Genomic DNA, 24819 nt, shown 5'->3' on the forward strand with positions numbered 1-24819 from the left:
TCGCAGACGTGCACTTGTTGCAGCTGTAAAAAGTCGTGTAACTGCCGGCGGGGTAGAAGGAACCCAAACCGCTCCAGTTTCTTTGGGTGTTTTTCGAATTGAAAGTTTCCACCGCCATTTATGAGCCGAGTTGGTTTCGTGATAATTGGAGCATCAAAGCCTGTTTAACATATTGGTTTGAAAAATGGCATCGTTCCTGAAAAGTCTGGATTGTTTTGGAGATGTTGTGGTTTTCCTCTGACAAACTGTGAGATTATTTACAACCGAAGGAGGTCTGGAAAGAAAAACAGCGTAAGCTAAATATGTTCATACGAGCAACTACTTTCATCGTCCAGAAGTCTCGGATCTGCTCGTACAAAGACCTCTTTAACTTTGTGGGTGCAATCTCAATGTTGCCGATGTTGCCCAAGAAATTGCCCTGATTATGTCGTTGCTGAGGAGAAAATCCAGCATTTTGTTGGCCGGAGTTTCTGTGACGAGACGAAACACGATCGAAGAAAAGACACTCAGTCTGGAAACAAAGAAAAGGTGCCGATTCACTGAGAAGAACAAAGCTGTTTGGTACTCCGAAGTCACTGTGGTGACTTAACAGGAGACTGCTTCACACAGAGGAAAGACCCCCCCCTCCCACACACACACACACACACACACATGCTCAGAGTCCTTCAAAGCCAGATTGTGGTCTTTAGTGTAAATAACATGTGCTGTGTTTGATGCAGACAGAATTAATGACAACACTCGGTCCAAATAACAGAGGGCTCATTTCCGTCTGGCCTGCAGTCCTCACGGAGACAAAGACACCTCGTGGGCATGGACGACGCACTCAGTGTGTCTGCCTCATGTCCTGACGGTTAAACGTTTTTAAAACCACATTTCTGGGCGTCACATTAACTCTTGTTTGTATCCTTCAAATGAACAACATTTTTTTCTTTTAATTTACTTTTTTTTACGTTTAGTCTCTCTGACATAAACTACATAAATACGGATATTGATGTTATCAATAATAACTCCTTTGTTGTGGAATTTTTCCTCTTCTTCTACTTTCCTTTGTTACTTTTACGTTCCTTTAAACTTCCGTGTGTTCATCTGATCTTTGCAAGCTTCGGTTTGTGTGTCGCCTGTTTCTTATATTTGTCATTTCATTTGCTTGTGTGTGTTTGCCAGCGCCTCGCCTCCGTCTGGCGGCAGGACTTGTTTGGCCGCCGGTGCATCTTTCCTGCTCCGGTAGTGACGCCACTCTGTGATTCAAAAGAACCAGAGGAGGAGGAGGAGGAGGAGGAGGGTGTGGGGATGTGTTTGGGGGTGGGGGGGCGTCTCGCTGCGCGGAAAGTGAAAATTACTATCCTTTCTTTTTTAAAGACTGCTTGCATTGTTGCTCTACAGGTACACCGCTCTGTTCGCCGCCGCTCCGTGACTCGGCGCTTACTCACGAACCCTCCGGTGCAGGCCTTTAGAGAATGCAGGTTTTACTGCCTCCCAGATATCTTGCGATGGCTGAGTGAGACGAGGGGGAGGTGGTGACTGCACAGGCAATTACACAACATGGGAATGCTGGAAACGGCTCAGGCCGGAGGCGACAGGTGATGTGCCCGTTGCAGTGTGGGAGGAATGCGTCATGATACTGCGTACAGGCTTCCCCTTTCTTTACATCGTGGTGTTGGCAAACAGAGCTGATCATTGCATCGTCACTCCGAGTCAGATGGAGGTTAATTTGTGATAATTAATTCCATATCTTTGTTTTGTTCTTGCGATATCGCATTAAAGAGTCAGTCGCCCTCATGTAGCAGGAGCAAAACATACTACTTTATTACCTCTGTACTAACCCTGTAAAGAAACAAGTCAAGTATTACATGCATTATAAAGAAACAAAGGTTGAATATCCTGTAAACTATTTGATTTGGCTGCAAAATATTTACTCAAATGAAGTTTTTTAAGACCTCCTGTTTCTAAAGCATCTAAAAATGAATCGTCTTTCTGTGCTGAATCCTTTGACATGTTTATCGTGCTTTTATCAGTGAACTATTTCTGACAGTCGCGTCCCAAAAGCTCTGAGGGTTTGGCCAAGTTACAAAAATTCAGAGGTGCACGACCAAGAGCCGCGACCGCTTGCGGAGCTTTGGGCGCACGACGCGCCGGCCGCAACGACGTCGTTTTCTGGCGCTCACCACGGCGACAGCTTCAAACTGCGCTCCTTCCCATAGAACTGGACTTGTTCCTGTTGGGCTGCCTAAAGTTAACCCTGGACTTACCATTTATTGTTGTTGATTATCTAAGATCATCACGATCTGCAATGCTCTCTGAAGAGGTACATTTTTTCAGTTTGCCAAGATACAAAAACCCCACATTTCCTATCTTCCTTCTCGTGGTATCTTATCATGCAGATAGTTGTGTTTTCATTGAATATACCCACCGTCAACATGTTTCATAGAAACAACAGTATTCCTAGTAGTATTGAGATGGAGACACGGGCAGACAAAACAAAAACCTTCTACGTGAGTAAATACCACTATTGGTACCACTAGTGGCAGTACTTTCATTAATTATGGATTATGTTGTGCCAAAATAAAATGAGTTAAAACATCAAAATGATGCCTACAGTTCAGAAGAACGACCGAATACAAATCCTCCTGCCGACCCGATGGAGCCTCAGATTAGCACCAAAATATGCCGATGAATGGCGCCAGCACGCAACACGTGAATAATTCAGAATTCGATTCAGTGTCCCTTGATGGAGTTCCTCCTCTGCCGGTGTGCATTTCAACTTCTGAGAAAATGAAGGCCGACAAAGAGAGGTTTGGAATTTTAATTTACGAATGGACGGTCTCAGAGTTCAGTGGAAACGCTTTCTCTCGCACGTCTCCATTCACGGAAGCTCACATTGATTGACGGCCCCCGTCCATTGTTTGTTTTTTGCCATCAATTAGGCGGATTGAATCCCCTCCATCAATTAGGCGGCCGTCTTGAGTTCCGCCCCGCTCTTTTCACTCGGCGAGAGTTACCCCGAGTCCCACTGACACCTCGCTCTCTTTGTGTCGCCATGTGCTGCCGTGCCAGCTAAGGTGTCGCCCTGGCTGAAAAGAAAGTGTCTCCATCCAAACAGTATCACGCTTCTCCCCCTCCAGGGATCAATGGCGCCTTCTTTGTATGGCGACCGGCTCAATAATTAATGGCGGGCTATTTAAAAATGCAACGAAGGTAGCTGTCACTTAGCGCACTCTCTCTGCTCCTGGCTGTGGCCGACGAGCCTCGCGCGAAAAAACGCGGCGCTTCCTGTCAGTGACTCAGTCTTTCTGTGTAACCCGAGCGGCCGGCTTCACGCCTCCGCTGACACCCTTCCTCTCGCTGTTTTGTTTTTTTGACGCCTGGCTCCGCGGTGTGTAGTTACAGCTCGGTTACCCGATCCCCGTCCTCGCCGGTTTCCTTTTCACAGCTCCATGATTAGGCACCTATTGTGTGTCGGACTCTCCGTTTGACACCTCAGGTTGGGTATCTGCCCGCACCACGTTCTCGCTTGCTCTCTCTCTCTCGCTCTCTCTCGCTCTCTCTCTCCGAGGCCTCAGTTTCTACCACCGACATGCTGCTCAGTGGTATCACAGTAGCCCCGCCCTAAAGCATCCCCTGCTTTATGGTCTGTGTGACTCTAAATGGACCATAATGTACTAAATGAACATCATGCTGTTTTGAAGAAGACTTGAAACTAGAGATTGAGACATAAACTCATGTTTACAATGTTTACTGAGGTAATAAATCAAGAGAGAAGTAGAGTCATTTTCTATAGACTTCTATACAACCAGAGGAGTCGCCCCCTGGTGGACACTAGAGAGAATGCAGGTTTTAAGACACTTCAGCATTGGCTTAACTCGACAGAACTAGAGGTTGCAATTAGTGAGATTAGCTGGTGTTTACAATGTGCACGCTCCTGAGTCACTATGGTGCATAGATTCACTGAATCAAGGCGCTTGGTTAACGGACAGCGTTATAAAATCACCGCCTGACGGCAACTCCTGGTCGGCGCCCGGCGCCTCGCCTCCTGTCCCGAGGACGCGGGTCACCTGGTAACCTGAACCACTGAAGCCTTAACTCTGCTCTGAAGTGACAGTGAGACTCTTGACACAAAGAACATAGCTGCTGACATATCAGAATCAGGTTCATGACCGGGATTTGCAGGAGGTTACAGTACAATGAATAACAACCAATAATACTTGAATTAATATAAGCGGTTCGATAGATATTACTTGTATCATAGGCTCTGTGCAAAGATCTGTTTTGGGGTAAAACTGCCTCAAAGGGCATACCGATGTAAACGACACACGACGCCGCCTGTCCTCACACTCTTGAGTCAAAGTCCACTGCCGGCTCTGGACGTAGTTTACGAGGTTTCTCGTCTGCCGTCTGGCGGTAATTTCCCACCGTGCTTCCCGCACCTCTCACACATGGAATGTTTTGGCTGCAGGGTTGCGGATCAGAGCCCAACAGTCACGAGGATGATTGCGGCGTACGTCACTTCTTGTTTAGCTGTCCCGCCGCGACTTAGACAGTTTACATTTGAGGCATTTAGCGGCCCGCTCTCACCCACTGTGATTTGCATTGTGGTCAGCAGCAGGACACGCGTTGGTTCCTACATCATTACCGTGATAAGTAACTAATCGCGAGGAGGTCACAGGTCAGGGCTACATCATCATGACAGCCTCTGACTGGAGAAGGATCACATACAGTGTGTGGGGGGGGGGGGGGGGAAACCAGGGGAAAGATCGACTTTTTAGGCTTACTGTCACTTTTGGAGCAGCAGAATGGCATTCTAATTAAAAGCATGCACTCTGCTGAAGTGTCCTCGAGCAAAACACTGTGTTTAGTTTGTGGAGCGGTGAAGGAGAAAAGAGGCTTTCTCTTAAAGGGAACAAAAGACAATGTCACGTTTAATAGTTTAACTGTTCTCTTGATCTACGACGGCGTATTAGAGCTATTGTAGATCAAATAAATGTATGCGGGAGGGCGGTAATATTCTTAGAAAATGTCAGAGATTAAAATGGCAATTTTGAGAGGAAAAAAACTGGGTATGTTTTAGATTAAAGTGGTACATTTAGAAGAAAACACAAATTTACGGGGGGAAAAAACAATATTCATCAGTCATGGCAACCCAAAAATCAATGTCCCTCACAATCTCGTGGTATTATCTTTTTAATTTATAACCCAGGTGACATGTTTTATACTTCTTGTGAATATAATCTGATTAATCTCGTTTCCATATCTGTATTTATTCATCCTTTGTCAACACCTTACTTTGAAAACATCATTTGTAGTCACACATGTGTCCTTCTTCGCCAACTCCGTGCTAACTCTACCCGTGAGCTCGATCTGGGCTGTTTCAATGCTTTTACCGTTAATTTAATACATGAGTGAACTACAATTTTAGTGACGGTTGATTTGCAGGTGACATGTTCAAAAAACACTGTTCTTAAGAGTTGTTTCCTTATAAATATGTGAGTTTATAATCTCAGAGAACAGACATGTGTTTGAGTTTTCTCTTGTAAATTCACGCCTTTAATCTCAATCCTCCCCCTGCTGCGTCTTTTATATTTATCTATTAACATACAATGGTCCTAATGTGCCATCGTACTTCATCTGAGAACCCCGAGGACTGCCAGCGGTTAGTCTGTGTAGGAGCTGACTTCTAGTGCCAAGTACATACTTAACCAGCGGTTAATGACTTCCAGACTGTTTCCTGATCAGTAAAACATGTCGGCGTCGCATGTAACATCTGTCGAAATGTTGCCGATTGCTAAACATCGCATTCTGAGCAGGCGGGCTCATCAAAGCTCCGCATCCCAGCTCAGCTGAGCAGACGGTTCATTCGCAGCATTTGCGTGCGCTGTCTGAACTCTGCTCATCCCCTTAAAACTTCCTTCACATGAAACATGTCCCATTCACCGGATGTTTTGTTTGCTTTCTTTCCCAGCAGTTCCTTGAATGTCTCATGTCCGATGAGTAAATTAATTAAATCCCAAATCACCATGACATCAGATGGAAATTCGATGGATCAGTAAATCATCCTCGAAGTCTCAGTATAACTAAAGTTTGAGCGTCTTTAGCGTCCGCTCGGTGACGTGTTTCCAAGTGGAATGGAACATTTGAGCGGTGTTCAGTTAAAAGAGGGATTTAAATCAAATCTTTTGCATTTGATTGGACCGCTAAAAAGTGGGCGGGCTTAGAATCGAGTGCGATACGAAGCTGCAGAGGACTGTGGGTAAAAACACACCTCAATGTCGCTAAAAGGTGCAGATTGATTTGATCCATGATGGATCTTGTGATATTATTGGTCGGTACTAGCTTACATGAGCACGCGTTGTATTTTGTTTTACAGGTCGAAAATATGATTTGATTTCATTTAATCTCGACTGTCACGTTGTTGGTGTCTTTGGACATCTCGCCACACTGGATGTTTGTTCACCTGTGTGGCCGTGCTTGTTAACCTGCCGCGCTCTCATTCGTTACAGACGACGAGCGACAGGCCGTTCATCCAGAAGCTGTTTCGCCCCGTTTCACCTGAAGGCAGCGTGCACACACTTTGTGACCTGCTGAAAGAGATGTACCCAGTGGCTTTACCAACCGACGGTGAGTCTGCACACACACACACACACACACACACACACACACACACACACACACACACACACACACACACACACACACACACACAGTTATGAGGAAGGTGAAAGTACTGCATCGCTCAACAAATCTTAAGTAATATACTTTTATCACAGTTTATAATAATATTTATGTCATCAAGAATAAAACTACCAAACTATCTCTGACGCACGTCTTCCAGTAGGGGCTAACAGGAAGCAGTAGCAGCCATGTTTTATTTTTGGCTTCCGTCTCAACTGAAAGTCCTGTGATCTTGCAGAGGCGGGAGAAGAAAAGAAGCACCTCTCCTCCTATTTTATTTACACAGCCACACGAGGCATATCAGAGATCCACTCTCTCAGATAATACACCCACAATGAGGGAGGGGGGAATGGTGTCAACAAAGATGTGTGTGTGTGTGGGGGGGGGGGGGGGCGAGAGGAGAGGAAATGAGGGGCAGATAGAAAGTGAGGAAGATGAAGAGGAAAACGGCATATTTGATGTAAAGTCTGAGCGCTCCAACAGGAAGCTGGAGGAGCTGAGTCTGAACAGATAGACGGAGAATGTTGAGTTCGGTTTAGCGGTAACATATAAGTATATAATCTAATGAGGCAATGCAAAGAAACATGTATATATATGTGTGTGTGTGTCTATACTTTCCTTTTTCTTAATGAAGGAACTTGCAAATGACAAGCCAGTACAACATGTAAATGTTAAATGTAACCTCTTAAAGTTTCACTAAACTTATTACAAAATGAACCAAAACACTGGCAATGAGGAAGATCTCGGGTAGATAATAAAGAGAATAACTGTGAAAAGTAAGGGGCTAACCCTCTAAACTAAAAAGGAAGTCTGGTTTGAACACTATTACTCAGCTTGTTTACAAGATATTTAGTGCTGATCTATAGACGATCTAAATATATATATATAGATATAGATATGTATGTATATATGTATATATATATATGATGTGTTATCCATGTCAGCCTGTTTGTAAACAGGAGGTCAAAGCTTTAAACATACATATGGACAGCAGCTTTAACATATAAGCCCTGTGTGCACTCGTGGCACAGTTGAGTTGCAGCTGTGGTGATAATGAAAGAAGAGAGAGGCAGAGAGAGAGAGACGCAGTCTAAACAGACAGTGTCTGCAGAGGAGGAGAGAGGAAGTAGATATGGAGACAATAGTGTGTTAGGACAGAGGACCCGCAGGAGACTCGCCTGCACGGAGGAGACAGAACCATCAACACCCCCTCCTCCTCCTCCTCCTCCTCCTCCTCCTCCTCGTCTGTCTCTCTGTCTCACATTCACTCCGTCTGTCACCAACAACGATGTACTAACGAGAAATGTTGTGCACTAAACGGTTGAAATGACACTGTTGAATAAACCTCTTGAAGAGGAAGCAAATTGTTTTTAAAAAGATTGAAGTTCATTTTTTGGTTTAATTGTGTTAAACCCACGGACTGTATATAAGAAGTGGACGTAGTGTTCGTGACGTCAAGTCTTCTTCAATACAGCATGATGTTCATTTAGTACATTATGGTCCATTCAGAGTCAAACAGACCATAAAGCAGGGGATGCTTTAGGGCGGGGCTACACGCTGATTGACAGGTCTCTACCAGAGACGTATCCGGCGTCTCTACGTCACTCCTCAGTCCAGATACGGTCATTTCCTGTTCACTGGTTGCAAAAAAGGCCAAGATAGTCAAACCCAAGGCTTCCAAACGACTACGTCCACTTCTTACAGTCTATGAGAATGAGAACAGTACAACCACACCATACTCACGGTAAAAACACTTCTAGACTGAGACAGAATCAATTAAAGTCGAAGTAATAACAGTCAATCCACAAGTAGTGAGTAAAATCAAAGATGATATAACAGTGATATCATTTTTTCTTTCCCCCGGGTCATGTTGGGACTTCTATTGAAGTGAATGCCTGCAGGGGACGAGTAATATCCTGTTTTTATAACAAATCCAGTTTCCATAGGATGAGTTCGTTGCTGCAGGCGAGTGGCTTTTTCTCGCTCTCCTGATTTGTCGGTGCACTGAAGCTCGGTCCTGTTTGCACACGTTAAGTCAAAGACGCGCCAACCCGACATCAACGAACCAGCGGCTCTGCAGCCGACTGTTGCGTCTCCTCGCGTCTCCTTCGTCTTTGCCGACATGTGTTTGAACACACGTGCGATCGGCAGGTGCACTCGTCTTTCAGACACGGATGTCGTGACGCATTCATGAACTGAGGCAGCGTCAGCCGATCGTTTTCATAGCGCTCTCGCTCACCACGTAGCTTCATTCCAGACGGCCACGTCGTCGTGAAACATATTCGAGTACCGCAACGATCAGATGAGTTTAAGGCGTTCCAACAACTGATCCACTGATCCAACAACGGGCTTCGTCGCTGCTGCCGCCGATTCAACATGCTGGATCGTCCGAAACGCCGCCGGTTTGGTGCTGGACACGCAACAAAGTAGAGCCACGGACGCTCACCGACGCCCCGATATCGCAGAGCAGACGTCTGTGGAAGTCTTGGTTTAGTTGGTGCCACGTACATCTCTTTGTTTTTGTCTTTAGTTCAGAATGAATTACAGCCGTTAGACGAGAACTCTGAACAATAGCAACACACTCGGATGCTTGTGGAGGACTTTCTCTGGACGGTTCTTCTGACACTAATCCACTTCAACCCAGTTGTTGGAAATTCATCCAATCTGTGTCTTTGGCTTAAACATTGTGTGTAGACAGAGATTTCCTCTCCTCCTGCTCCTTTCTTTCTCTATCGCTCCCCTCTTTGATCCTCTGTCTGTCTCTCAGGTGTAGTCTTCAACATCTTCTGTCGACGTCTTTCATGTCCTTTGACGTTGTAAAGCTTTCCCCAGTGGAGTCTGCCCGCCTGGCTGATCAAGGTGAAAGTGGCCCTTTTGTCTCTCGTCGTTTGTTTGGTTTCCACCTCTTCCTTCGGCAGGTAGATGAGTCGGATGATAGCCGGAGATTATGGCGGCGTGTTTGGATTAGAGAGACCAGCACGTGTGTTCAGTGGGGGCGTTGCTGCTCCTCGTTTTGTTCGAGAGTTCAGAGGAGTTTTTCTTCTATTCTGCCGGGACCCTAAGATATAACAAAAAAAATCAGATCTGGGGTGCTCCTCTTCTATGATCTTTCAAACATCAAATCGTGTTTTTCATACAATCCCCTCGTCTTGTTATGTCTGGAGGAGATTGGTGTTGACCCCCTTTGGGACCCAGGAACCACAGCCACAGCAAACAAATGGGGGCGGCTTGAATTAGGGGAGGGGGGGGATTCCCAAATCATTCTCCAGCGGTCAGAAAAAAAAAGTCTGTGTTGTCTGCGAGGCGGGAGACAAACCCCAAAACAACATGTTGCTGTAAGTGGAGGTCAACTTTGACGTGTGTAGAGCTGCGTCATGTGAGCCAGGTGTGTTATTGAGTAAGTTTTTTGTCATAAATCACAAACCTGAAGGGCTCCGCCCACACATGATGCAGTGAGACGATTCTCGTAAGTAAAGCTTTTTCTTTTGTTTTCGTGTCGGGTTTTATCGGAGATGAGTCCGATCATGGAAAAAGAAAACCCACGCGCTGATTATTGTCTGGGAATAATCTCGAGGAAACCCCCCACTCCATCTTCACCCACCTCCCACACACACACACACACAACCACACCCACCTTGTTGAGTGACAAATCCACGCAGCGATATACTTTGAGCATCTCACCCCCCTCCTCCTCCTCCCCAGTCGCATTTGTGGTACGTCCCACTCACTGCTGGGGCGGTCTTCCCCATCCAGGCTGCATCAGGAGCCAGTACGGCTTGTGCAGATCAAATGGGGCGGCTCACTTCAGAGACCGGAGGGGGGTGGGTGGGGGGGGGGGTGGTGTCGGTTTCAGTGGCTGCTTTGATGCAGCAGATAGTGGCTCGTGTTGTTCATGTGCGCAGGCGTGCGAGATCTTCACCAGACAGGGGGAATTTAGCATGGCTCAAAAGCCCGCTGGGTGCTTTGATCTGCTGTTTGATTCAAAGCTGAGATCTTTTGCTTTCTAATTCTAACTGAACAGCTTTACTGTAAAAAACACGAGAGGAAAACAAAAAAGCTGCAAAAACTGTGAGTGTTTCGGTAGAATTCAGAGAGGAGAAGATTTCTGCTTCTTTGTACACTTCAAAATCAGTGGGAAGTTTGAAATCCTCACTAACGCTGTGATACTTTTATATGTTTGTAATCTTGCGTCGTTATGCTTTGATCGAATATTTCGTGTGAATCAAGAAATTGCAGATTTGAGGCTTCTTCGAAACAGAAGACTTTTTGTCAAAGGTTTTGCAGAAAGTATCAAAACGTTTCAACGTTCCCGGATGTACAGACATGCAGTGTGTTCGTCGACAGAAGAAACAACAGTTACACTGTGAAGGAACAGAAATATCAGGTCAATTAAAACATCAAGTCCTTAGTTTCAGACAAAGCAAAACTGCCTTTTTAATTCTTTGTCATTTCACAAATTTGGAGACCATACAGCACACATACAGTTAACATGTTCGACACCGAGTAGGCCTTGTGCGCTGACCGTCAGGACAGGAAGTGGGGTTTTCTACATCTGCAGTTGGTACTGGATCTACATTTAGAGTGTTTATTGCATTTAGTTTTATATCTATGGGGGAAAAAAGAGTTCGATTGTGGACGAATTTGCACGGAGCATCAACCAGAATAGGAAAGATTGAATGCAGTTTATTAAAATAGATTTTTTAGAATATATTTTTCTGAAAACCTCTTCTGAGCCGATTTCAATGACATTTTTATGGACAAACAATTACAACTGATTATTTGTCTTTTAGAAACCAAAACTGCCAAATATCTGTTTCCCTGTTCGATATGATCATAGATTACATTATTTTGGGTTTTTTTGGACTGTTGGTTGGACAAAATAATGAATTTGAAATTGATTTATCAGAAGAACTCCTGAGTGAATGATGAAAAGAACCGGCGCTTGAACAGTTGTCCTCTCTGGCATTGCGGCGTGCCAAACGCACTGACCACCAGTCAGCCATCCCGTGTTCCTGTGTTTGGCTCTGAGGAGAGTGCAGCGTTGCGGTCTTCCTTAAATAGTGGTTGGCTTTCGCTCGGCTGACAAAACATGTCGTCTTGGCCGGCGGTCGTGTACAACTCAACCACAGGGCGTGTGTGTGTGTGTGTGTGTGGACAAATCAGCCCATTTATATTCAAACGGTGGCAGCTGATTTGCCAGGCAAGTTAACAATAATGTGATTGTGGTCGGGAGGAAGTGGCTCCCCGTCTGGTCCGATTTGTCATTTGAACATCTTTAATATTCTACTTGTGTGTAATAATCTGATCCAAACCCAGTTAAACCGCTTTTCTTTCTGGTTTAAGTATCAGAGATGTTTAACTTGGTTGAAACAGTGAAATCTCAAAATGACTTTGTTTTATACTGACCGATGCTTAACAACAAAGATGAGGCTTTACAAGCTCCGCCCATGGATTTGAATGGTATACACTTCCTGTCCCCTGAAAGTGGGCGTGGTCATGGTGTGTTTGCCTTTTCTTTATTCTTATGATCACAACTGAGCGTTTACTGAAACAAATACATGACAAGCGGAACTCTAAACCGCAGTCAGCACGTTGTGACATGTCAACCGTGACGGAACACACTTTGACAACACAAGAACATGTGTGGTAGAAAAAACAGGATGTAAACAACCTCAGGATTCATTGCTCCAAACAATAAACTTGTGTATTTAACACGCAGTCATCTGATGCTCGGCAACCCGATAATGGAAATATTTACCCAAAACTGATCTCTTCCAGGTATCGATGTTGTGTTCACTGTCTGTTGCTGTTAATGAATCACCAGACCGAGCTGTTTTCCCAGTTCGTCGAACTGGGAAAACACCTCTGTTCCATTCTATTCCTGAGTAAGAGCCCCTCTGTGATGCAGCTGCTGCTGGTTGTCCTACCTGTGCTTCAGTGCGGCCCAAGGGGAACCACCGTTTCCTTTTAAGGGCGTAAAATGAGAAGTTGCTCTTCACGTTTTTGTAATTGTCTGTTAACGGTGGATTTACCCCGAGAACGAGGGTTCCTTCTGCGCACAATATGTTAAAGGGGTAGCATGTATATTTCCATGAATGTGTATATATCACACATCCGCTGACAAAGTGGTTTATTTAAGGTGAGCATTTCTGGGGATTTATTAGCAGAAATGGAATATAATATCCCCAACTATGTTTTCATTCGTGTTTAATCTCGTGAAACTGAGAATCGTGTGTTCAAGACCGACTCGTTCCCCTGAAGGCCTCTTTCGTGAAACTGCAGTAACGTGAGCAGCGAGTGTGCAAAATCGCGGCACCGCCAGCCGCCTTCAGTTGCTGCTAAAGTCGTGTTATTATGGGCTGGATGGCCGGGCGAGGCGAGCGGCGTTACCGCGGTGTTTATACACACGACGGCTCACGTTACCGCCGTCCTGCGGAGGAAGGAGTGAGCGGAGTATTCAGCCGGCTGCAATCTGCAACCTCACCACTAGATGACACTAAATCCTTTAACATCACCGGAGCAACGCTTGTGTTTCCATCTGATAACACAAAAAATACCTTCTGTTTTCAAACATGTTTCTCTTCTGTCTCAAATTTCCAGCTGAACAAGTCTCAGCTGTTTGTGGTCATTGCGGGAATTCACACCGACGATGACGACCAAAATACGATAAATCACAACCCAGACGGACCGCATCTGTCAGTTATTCTCTCTACGTGCATTTTTCTCATGAGACTGAACATGTGTGTGGCTAATGTGATGATTAATACGTGTGTGTGTGTGTGTGTGTGTGTGTGTGTGTGTGTGTGTGGGGGTGGGGGGGCGTGGCTCGTTGTGAATTTCCCCCATGTCTCATAATGAGATGGTAAGATTACACCTAGTCCGCCCACATCTGCCTGTCTGTTACCAGGCAACGCCGGGCTAAAGGTTAGAGATGGGTAAGAAACACCACCCAGAGATGGTGTGTGTGTGTGTGTGTGTGTGTGTGTGTGTGTGTGTGTGTGTGTGTGTGTGTGTGTGTGTGTGTGTGTGTGTGTGTGTGTGTGTGTGTGTGTGTGTGTGTGTGTGTGTGTGTGTGTGTGTGTGAGAGAGAAACAGAGAAAGTGTGTTCTCATCATTGCTGTCGAACGTAGAGGATCACACCTTTTACTTTCTGTGCTTCTGAACAGTTTTTGCACAAGTTGACCTCGTTGTTATTCGGTTTATTTAAACGTATCACCGGTTACACTTTCTAAAGCAGCGTCACATTCATCTTCTGACAACAAAATAAGCAAAATACAATTACAAGGAAATATAATCACACGTTTTTTTAAGTGGTGCTGCAAGGTGTAAGTACTGGAATAAATTGTAGTTGTAGATAAACAATAAAACTGCTGATGAAGGCTCATTATTGTTGTTATTATTTTTAATGAGACATATTGATTGACACATCTGATTTGTTTTTTCTACATTCACATTAAATACAAAAAAACAGTTTCAACTCCTTTTAGTCCACTTTAGCTTCAGTTCTCACACTTCAACCAGCAGTTTAAATTCAAGTCCTGCTCCTTTCAGCACGCCTCAACTAAACACCTCCTCCTTTGACTGCCTTTCCTACGACTTATAACAATAACTTTTATTCATACAGCACCTTTAATAATTACTTTTATTTATACAGCACCTTTAATAATAACTTTTATTCATACAGCACCTTTAATAATAACTTTTATTTATACAGCACCTTTAATAATAACTTTTATTCATACAGCACCTTTAATAATTACTTTTATTTATACAGCACCTTTAATAATAACTTTTATTTATACAGCACCTTTAACAATAACTTTTATTCATACAGCACCTTTAATAATAACTTTTATTTATACAGCACCTTTAACAATAACTTTTATTCATACAGCACCTTTAACAATAACTTTTATTTATACAGCACCTTTAACAATAACTTTTATTCATATAGCATCTTTAAAAACAGAGTTTACAAAGTGCTTTGACAAATGAAGCAAAGCAATAAAACACAAAGCTCAACAGTGAGGCCCAACAAACAGATCGATACGGTAAAAATATATATATAATAATACAATTAAAATATTAAAATAATTACATTTAAATCATTAAATAATTCAAATTAAAATAATAAAATAAAGCAGTAAAAAGACATTACATAAAAGCCAGTCTGAAAGAGGGGAATGATCTCACTTGTTTATAGTCCTGTTATCTGTTCATTTGTGCACTTTATTTCATATTCCACTTTATTTAATATTTTACTTTCTTTTATATTTTCTGTACATTTTAACATGTTTCTACTTTGCTCTGTTGATGTTGTTGATTGTTGTTAAATGTTATGCACCTCCCGTCATGTCAAATTCCTTCAGATTCTGATTCTGATGAGAGAATCACTTCTTAAGACTCGTCTTTACACTTCTGCTGCTCATAAACTCTTTAAAATCTTTCTTCACAAAATATCAGAATCAGAAACGGTGTTATTGCCGAGTACATTTAAACAAACAAGGAGTCTGGCTGGTTGACTGGTGCATGACAGCGAACACTGTGCAGTAGTAAAATGACAGTAGAATGTGATAAACATTCTGAGCACGTCTAAACAGCCTCACTGGACCTTCGATGTTCTCGTAAGGCTGCGAAACGGGTGAAATAAAGCCGACGCCCTTCTGTGAAGAGGAAGCGGCGTCAGTGCAGCGGTAGCTGGTGCGTTTTTCTGTTCTTCCAGCTCGTGGCTCGGTGGTTTTAGGGCAGAGAGCCAACGGTGCAAACACGTGCTCCACCTCTTTAAACGTATCAGGGTGAAGTAATCACACCATCAGTTCTAAAACATACATTTTTCACACTTTCTTTCATGTTTTGAATCCTTTTTATTCTTTTGTTACCTTAAAAATCACCAGAGCTGATAATAATCTCTGAAACCAAGCCGCTCTTTCACCTTCTGCTATATCTATCATAGCTGGTGACCTAACAAATCAGTTTTCCTTCTTCATCCTCCTGCAGGAACTCCTCTTCTAGCTTCACATGATCCACCTCTGCCTCAGCACATTCAAATATCTATTCAGCTCTTAGATAATACACTTTCTGGTTTCTCTATATTAACTTAGTTAAAAAAGCAATGAGTACAACTGATCAATTAACAACATTCACTTCTTTTTATACATATATATATGTATGTAAATATCAATATTTTTGTGAATTGCCACAGCGGAGGCAGCCCACCTCTGGCCTAAATGTGCACATCTGTAAAGACCTCTGCTGAGCACGTTTCCTGACATTACTCTGGTGCACGTTGCTGGCAGCAGGTGGAGGGTGGAGTCGCTTCTCAGACCGACCGTTAACGCTCAGCCTCAACCGTCCTCCTGATATTACGTGGAGCTAAAATGTCATGTACCCCGCTGGTGACTGAGCACGACCGCTCCGTGTGTGTGTGTGTGTGTGTGTGTGTGTGTGTGTGTGTGTGTGTGTGTGTGTGTGTGTGTGTGTGTGTGTGTGTGTGTGTGTGTGTGTGTGTGTGCGTGTGTGTGTGTGTGTGTAGGTGTGAGGTCAAGAGTGATAGACGGGATATGGCCCATCAGTCTGTTTTTTCTCACGCACACACAGAACAGCCTGAATAAAAATAAATTAAAAGCAAATATATTTAAAATGAAAACACACATATATATATATATATAAACTAACTATTTAAATAAATACGTAAAAGCAGGTAAATATTACTTTTAAAAGCACGCTAAACAAAAATCAGGGTGTCTCCACATCCTGGAAAAGTCCGTTTAATTCAAAGCCTTGATTCTGATTGTGGTTTCAAAATGTCAAAGGTCTTAAATATGTTGCGAACTTCTTCTGGTGCCACATTAACAACAAGTCAGGTTGAATTCGGCACCTTTGAACAGGCCAACGTTTGGTTTGTTCAGCTGTATTTGGGGCATTCTTATGAACACCAGGCAGCACCACCATGAGCCCTCTGCTGGACTCAAACCAGTGACGGGTCAGGGTTGGTACATGGAATTTAAATTCGCATTGAAAGATTATTCCAGAATTATTCCAGCGTTTTACAAAGTCTTTAGGAGCTGCGAGAGAAAACAGAAGGTGGTTAAAGACTGGATCCTACATTTCCCATAATGCAACGTGTCTCTCATGCGTCTCTTCCTGTTCACACTCCTCGGTGTCCTAAATATAAATGATATATCTAAAACGTGCAGAGTCACGAAACCCTCAGTCTCTCTGCTCATCACGGCGACTCCGGACGTCGAGGACGTCGAGGAAGTCGCTGCACTAACGGATGATTTTCGGTCGTGGCCTCTCGGTGGAGGGCGGGGTCAGTAAACAGGAGACCATCTAAGGAGAGACACACACACACACACACACACACACACACACACACACACACACTCAACCTGAAACTACACACTGTCAGAGTGAAAGTTAATAATTCGAATCCAACGACGACAACAATCAACTGTCACTCTGATGTTAACTGAACCCTCACATTCACACTGATACTCGCTGTCGCCATCTCTCTCTCTCTCTCTGTCTCTCTCTGTCTCTCTCTCTGTCTCTCTCTCTCTCTCTCTCTCTGTCTCTCTCTGTCTCTCTCTCTCTGTCTCTCTCTCTCTCTCTCTCTCTCTCTCTCTCTCTCTGTCTCTGTCTCTCTCTGTCTCTCTCTCTCTCTCTCTGTCTCTCTCTCTCTCTCTCTCTCTCTGTCTCTGTCTCTCTCTGTCTCTCTCTGTCTCTCTCTCTCTCTCTCTGTCTCTCTCCCTCTCTGTCTCTCTCTCTCTCTCTGTCTCTCTCTGTCTCTCTCTCTCTCTCTGTCTCTCTCCCTCTCTCTCTCTCTCTCTCTGTCGCTCTCTCTCCATCGCTCTCTCCGTCTCTGTCTCTCTCTCTCTCTGTCTCTCTCTCCGTCTCTGTCTCTCTCTCCGTCTCTGTCTCTCTCTCTCTCTCTCTCTCTCTCTGTCTCTCCGTCTCTGTCGCTCTCTGTCTCTCTCTCTCTCTCTGTCTCTCTGTCTCTCTCTCCGTCTCTGTCTCTCTCTCTATCTCTCTCTCTCTCTGTCTCTCTCTCCGTCTCTGTCTCTCTCTCTCCATCGCTCTCTCTCTCTGTCTCTCTCTCTCTCTGTCTCTCTCTCTCCATCGCTCTCTCTCTCTGTCTCTCTCTCCGTCTCTGTCTCTCTCTCTCTCTCTGAGCGGAAGCAGGTGTGCGGAGCTGCGGGAGCGGAGGTTTTGAGAGCGATAGTTAAAGTGTTTTTTCGACATTTTTCTTCGTTGGGTAATGTTGGGTATGATGGTGTAGTGGGGTGTGCAGGGTTCACGGGTTTTGTTTGCGTACTTTTATCGGGTTTTTGGGTCTTTTTTGTGAGCGGAGTGCAGCCGGGCAGCAGGTGCTGTCGGCGTGCTAACCGCTAGCATGCGCCTGACGGAGCTAACCAGAGACCACGGCGTGAAGATACCGCCGCCGCTGTTCGGGTGTTCGTTGGAGGAGATCAGTTTGGCAGTGGGTGAACTTGTCGGCCACAGCCACGTGAAGTCCGCAGCACGGATGAGCAGCGCGGTGGTCATCTTTTTGGACAGTATTGAACTTGCGGATGTGGTGTTGACGCGCGGGATATCCGTGGGTGAGCACTTCCTGCCCACGTATGCTCTCGCAACACCGGAGGTGAAAGTCACTGTGTCCAACGTGCCACCATTCATAACGGGCGCTGCCATCGCCAAAGAGCTGTCCAAGCATGGGAAGTTGGTGTCTCCGGTGATAAGGATGCCCTGTGGATTTCAGTCTCCGCTGTTGCGACACGTGTCGTCTCACAGGAGGCATGCTTTCATGGTCCCCAGCGACAGGAGCAGGCCGGTCAACCTCAGCTTCAAGATCACTGTGGGCGATTTTGACTACGTCATCTTTGCAAAGACGAACGATTTTAAATGTTACAGCTGTGGGAGAGAAGGACATCTGAGCAGAGCGTGTCCTGGGGAACACGGCTCAAACAAGGACCAGAACCAGGGAGGTGCTGAGGCCAGCGGGGGCAAGCAGGATGGACAAGAGGGAACAGGTGGAGCACGGGAGGTGAGGGTGGGGGAAGCAAGTGGGTCCAAGGAGGTGAGGGTTGAGGAAACAAGGGGGACCAAGGAGGTGAGCGTTGAGGAAACAAGTGAGACCGAGGAGGTGAGGGTTGAGGAAGCAGGTGGGACCAAGGAGGTGAGGGTTGAGGAAACAAGTGAGACCAAGGAGGTGAGGGTTGAGGAAACAGGTGGAGCACAGGCAGTGAGGGAGGAGGGGACAAGTGGGGTACACATGGCGGAAAAGGAGAGGAAAAGTAGGGGACAAGAGGTAATGACGGAGAGGGCAAGTGAGGTCCGGCAGGTGAGGGAGAGTACTGGAGGACAGGTGGAGGCAGGTGGGGAGGTGGCCATGGAAGCAGACGAGGAGCAGCTCAAGGCCCCTCAGCTGAAGAGGAAGCAGAGAGGAGACAGAGGAAGCTCACAGGCCAAGAAAGTGGCAACTACAGACAGTGGAGGAGCAGCCGAGTGTGAGTCCAAGCCGGAGGAGGACCCTGAGTCCGGTTGGGAGGACTCTGAGTCCAGTCAGGAGGAGAACTCTGCTGCAAACAGTGAGCCCTCTACACACGGTGCTGGCAGCTCTCTGGGCTCTGGAGGCTACAGCGTGGAGGAGATACAGGAGTTTCTGAGGAGGAGTAAGAACGTGAGAGGAGTCAGAGTGGAGGACTACCTCTCTGACAAGGAGCAGCTCTCCAGCTCTGCCAGGTCTCACATGAGGAGCAAGGACAGAGGAGGTCTCACGAAGCAGGAAGGATACAGGCTCAAGAAAATAGTTCACAAAGTGAACAGAGAACTGGACAAAAGTGGGCGCTGAGTGAGAGTCAGATCTCAGCCTGCAGACAATTACAGACTCGTTCATGTTTGATGGACCGTATTTGTTGAACAGTTTTGAATGATAATGTATCGTGTTCAGGAAAAGGCTGAACTGATTGTAGCAGTTTAGCGATGTTTTGTTTGTTCATATGACTTGAGGAAGGAAAAAAAAGCAACAAAAAAAGAAAAACGTATAATAAAGGTTTGTTAAAAAATCAAAAAAAAATCTCTGTCTCTCTCTCCGTCTCTGTCTCTCTCTCCGTCTCTGTCTCTCTCTCTCTTTGTCTCTCTCGTCTCTCTCACCACAGCAGTGGTATTACTGTAGTCTCTGATGTGGTCTCTCTCACCTCATGTAACCATCTCTTTTCCTCTTAGCTCTCTTCGTCTTTGTCTTTTTGACATTATCTCTCTCTTCTGTCTTGTCCTTCCTCATTTTCCTCTTCTCTCCTTTCCTCCTTCCCTTTCCGTTCCTCTCCTTCCCTCTGCTGTTTCTGAACGTACTCATTTTCCTCCTCTTCTTCTTCTCTCAATAATTCATGACTTCACGAGTCTTAATTGTCTCTCCTCTCCGTTTTGTTCATATTTTATGATTTTTGTTTCCCAAACGTTTAAAGTGTGTTAAAATAATGAGATCAGATCAAAATGTCGACTAGAATAAGAGAAGGGCTTCCACCAAGGCTGACAAATGATGTGCGTATCTGCCTTGTGACCCGTGTTAAGAAGTAAATGAACTTGTCTTTAATGAATTACTGTCCCTCCTCCTCTCTCTCTCTCCGGCCAGGTGAGCCGAAGCGCTACCAGGTGGTGATCCACGGCATCGAGCCGCTGCTGGAGACGCCTCTGCAGTGGCTCAGCGAGCACCTCAGCCACCCCGACAACTTCCTGCACATCTGCGTCCTCCCCGTCCCGTCCGACTGAGGCCCCGCCCACACGCCCCGCTGTCACCGTGATGACCGACCGGCCCGGGTTAACTCCGGCGCTGAACGGCGAAAAAAAACTAAACTCTGAACTAACGGACTCTCTAAACGAGAAGGATGAAGACGAACAAAGGATGCGAGGGAGGTATCTAACAAACCTCCCTTTCCATCTATTTATATTTGTACTCCTCCTAGCGTCACCTCCACTATTCCTCCTTTCCCCTCCGAAAACGACTTTATAGGACGCACGGATGAACTCCCACGAGGAAGTCTCCTTCCTCCTTCCTCCTCTCCGGTCAAACACCTCCATGGGAGGAGAGGAGGCTTTCCCCGCATCCTGTCACGCATCTCCCTCCTCGTCCGGTCCGAGATGAAGACTGTCCCGTCCACAGGGAGACACGATTGTCCGGGGTTGTTAGGGAGAGGCGTATCCTGCTGAAGTTGCCTTAGTTACCACGTTCATGCATTTTCATCGGCATCCTGCAAAAAAAACAAAGTGACATCACAGCCTGCAAAGGTTTTACAGCTGATTCCGTTGATGAGGTGACCGGAGCAAGAAGCTGTTTGCTGCCACTGTTGAGATGAGATATCTAATTCGTTTTATGTTATTTGATCTGGTACTGTTCCTGAATTAACATTAAACTGCAGCCAATTTAGTTTACTTTCACTTTCACCTTCAAGATGAAACTTATCTTCAGAGTTGAAATACGCGAAAATGTTCCTTTAATAGCTTAAAAAAATGGATGAAGTAAAGACATGTTTGTTTTAAACTTGTTTTTGTTGTTAACCAGATATTTTTATGAGACTAAAACAAAAGGGGTGGGGTGGGGGGGGGGGGGGAGAAAAAGCCCCAAATAATGATAAAGTCCACACATGTCTTCAATAGCAGGTGTTGATTTCTCACCATCAAAACAGCAGTTTCGCTGTTTTACTGTCTGTGTTTGTCAGGTTTGGCTCGAGCCTCTTTGTCTGCAGCCGAAGCTGAAAGGAGCATCTGGTTTTGCTTTGTTTTAAGAACTCGGCTCAGATAATGAGACAGCGGGCGCGATTAGCGTCACGCTCCAGGCTGTTGTTTGTCCTACATTACGCTTTCACCGTCGGAGTTCAGTTCGTGGACAGAAACAGAAACTGGCAAAAGCATCGATGACATCATAATTAATCAATCATTGTTGTGTTTTTTTTTTTTATACATCTGTTCATACTGAAACACAATGAGGCTCAATGCATCAACTGGCACTGTTATCAAGAATGAGTTGAAATAAAAGTGAGTGGATTTAACTGTCGGAGAGTTATTGACTGTGAAGACAGACACACATTACGGACTGAAGCGCCGCTCAGCAGAACCCTCCCAGGTCACATGACATGGTTTCTGTTTCACATTCCAGGTGAACTGCATCAGCTCAACAGCTACCGTCACGTTCCAGCAAGGTGAGGAGTTATTAAAGCTGCGTTTCATTTAAAGTCTCTCGGTGCCGGTGACAAAACGTCACCTGAGTTTTAGTACCGATACAGAACAATACTTCTTCTGTATCTTACTTTGTAGGTTCCTCTCTTTAATTCAGCAAATAATGACCCGCTCGCTGTACATTATCCCACTCATGACACGCCCACTTACTGAAGAAATCAATAACTTGATACTAAATATAGATTAAAAAATGTTTTATTAATTTAAACATTATTTGTATCAATAAAATAAATATTTCAATGATTTAGAAATATTGGTATTTATTTAAAAAATATTTATACATTTAAAAATATTTTATTTTATTTAAAAATATTTTATTTTATTTAAAAACATTTTATATTTCATTTCATTTAAAGATTATTTTACTCATTTTAAAAAATAGTTATTTTTTAATTACTTTTATTTAACGATTTTCTTTTATTGATTACAATTTTTTTTATTGATTTAAATAACATTTTTTAGTTGAAGTGGTTTAAAAATGATTTTATTATTAAAAAAGTATTTGATTGATTTACAAATCATTTAAATGCTTCCTGTAAAACACAGAGTCCTCTCGCTGTGTACGGAAATCAGAAGTGCTTCGAGTATTCAACAACTTCAGGGTGAAAGTGTCTTTTTTGGGGGGGGGGTTTGAACCAGCAGACCAGACAATGTCAGCACTCTCCCCCTCCGGTGTTTCACCGTCTTTTCACTTCATCTCATAAAGAACGTCTCACTCTTGTGTGTTTTACTGCTGACACTCGCCCTGCCTCTCTCTCTCTTCATCTCTCCTGGTTAATTATCTGTTGGCATTCCACCCGCTGCTAATGAGACCACTAAACTGTGCTGTCAGACAGGCCTCAGGCCCTGTGTGTGTGTGTGTGTGTGTGTGTGTGTGCACGAGTCTGTTTGTGTTGAAGTGAGCTGTTTTCGCGGAATCAAACCGTACAGTGTGAGTGTGTGTGATTTGTGTGTGTACATAATTGCAGACATCGTTTATAGCCCCCCGCAGGTGTGTGTTTGTGTGTGTGTAGAAATTCTCACACACACTCATCTCTTGTCACACTGGCAGTCTGCTAATTCAAAGTGTGTGTGTGTGTGTGTTGTGTTGTGTGAGTGATGTCACGCATGATGTCATCACATCCTCACTGCTGCTGCTGCTGCTGCCACCAAACGTGATGAAACGGCGGGTTTATGGTGTTGAGTCAAGACCGGGATCTCTGCGTGGGGTACGGTGTGTGTGTGTGTATGTGTGTGTGTGTGTTTGTATACACACTGCAGCTCTAGACGCGGTGATGAAGAGTCTGTCATCTCGCTGACACACACCCTTCTATGGGATTTCCCCGAGCCGCCGTCGACCCGCGCACCCTGAGGAGAGAGTGAGATGCTCTGTGAGGTGTTTGGATGGAATGAGTCGGAGCTCAAATTGTTTGCAGGGATGCATTTACAACAATTTGTTTCTTTTCTTCGCTCCCTGAAGGTGTCCCCGAATGTTTGACTCGTTTTGTTGTATTTTGGTTCATCACGCTGAAAGAAAATGTTTTTATGAATTTCAGATGTTCCCAAACTCCCTCGCTCTAACTTCCTTTTGATATAAGAGAATGTTAACAGAGCAAAGCTCTTCTTTCCCCCCAATCACACATAAGCTGCCCGGTACAACCACAATCTGCTCCTCTGGACTCTGAGCAGGGCGAGGTCACCCCGGCGGTGGTAATGAGGTTTATTCTACCTGCCTGGGCTTTGAACTCGTCACCTTCCAAGTTGGGAGCTCCCAGAAACCGACGCTTCGGTGCAAAGACAATGCTCAGCATCGTCTTGAAAAAGACAAAGAAAATGATTTTGCAACACGAAAATGTTAAATACTCGACAGAAAATACTATGTCTCGGGCTTTTATTGTGAAAGGTAAGAGCAGAAAAGGAGTGGCCCAATCTTTGAGGCATGTTCCTGCAAAGTCCAAGAGGCTTTATGGCCAGTCGTGAGTGTTCGAAGGTTCTTTTGCAGACATTTAGAGCTCGTTATGAACACTTTCTGTAAGTTCACATTTCTGCAGCCTTTGCCTGAGGGAATTACCCACAATTCATAGCATTGTGACGTTAAACACGGAGGTTACCGGCCGGAGACGTGAACAAAAAAAGGTAAACAAAGAGGACGGCACATCACATTTACACATAAACATGAAGGATTACCTGTGGAACATAAAAACATATGAAAGCACAGATTAAATTACAGATTTATTCATCAAACATTTCATTTTGTTATTAAAGCTGTTTTGACAAAAACAAGTAAATAGATTCATTTGACGATGACCTCTCATCTCGTGAGGCAAAAATCCTGGACGTCGTTGAAATCAGGAGTAAAGGTGACGTGATAGGTCGCGTCCCGTCCGTATTTACACCATTTCAGGCCCTCACAGCCTCTCACCTCATTTCACAGGTGACGTCAGTGGAGTCCCTGAGGGTTCAGGGTCTGCGGTCCGAATGTAATGAGTGTCGGGGAGGTTTTCACCAACAGCGCGAGTTTGTGTCTCCGTATTACCAGCTGCAAGCTCGGTTTGTTCCAATAATAGAACAAACTTTACCGGACATCTGATTTCCAGCAGATTCCGTGAAACACACACTTTCACCATCAGCCCAGAGCACAAACTGAGACCTCCAGCCGGCTCCGTGCCTCCGGTCCTCCCTCAGTCGCTCCGCTGCATCACACAGAGAGCAGAGACCAAGAAGATCAACAGATGAGAGTGATTAGTGATGAAGAGGAAGACATGAGTGTTTGTACCCCCTCACCCTCTGAAACACACACACACACACACACACACACACACACACACACACACACACACAGATAACACAACGCAGACGGGGACAGAGGAGGAACAAGACAACGTACTGTACGTGTTCCTGCTGCTGCTTCCTGTCACCTTTTGCACTCCTGTTAAAATG

The 24819-nt window shown here is 44.9% G+C and overlaps 1 protein-coding gene across 2 annotated transcripts in view; it reads left to right on the plus strand.

The window, feature by feature from the left end:
* The window catches only part of atg5 (ATG5 autophagy related 5 homolog), a 30913-nt gene extending 9200 nt beyond the window's left edge, over positions 1-21713 (plus strand). For both annotated transcript variants that reach the window (XM_079274768.1, XM_079274769.1), the window contains exons 7-8: positions 6495-6612; positions 20300-21713. In XM_079274768.1, coding sequence (XP_079130894.1) covers positions 6495-6612; positions 20300-20436 — 255 coding nt within the window. In that variant the 3' untranslated portion in view covers positions 20437-21713. The remainder of the gene's footprint in view (positions 1-6494; positions 6613-20299) is intronic.
* The last annotated feature ends 3106 nt before the right edge of the window (positions 21714-24819 follow it).

This window comes from Melanostigma gelatinosum (genome assembly GCF_949748355.1).
Source record: "Melanostigma gelatinosum genome assembly, chromosome: 9".
Lineage (NCBI taxonomy): Eukaryota > Metazoa > Chordata > Actinopteri > Perciformes > Zoarcidae > Melanostigma > Melanostigma gelatinosum.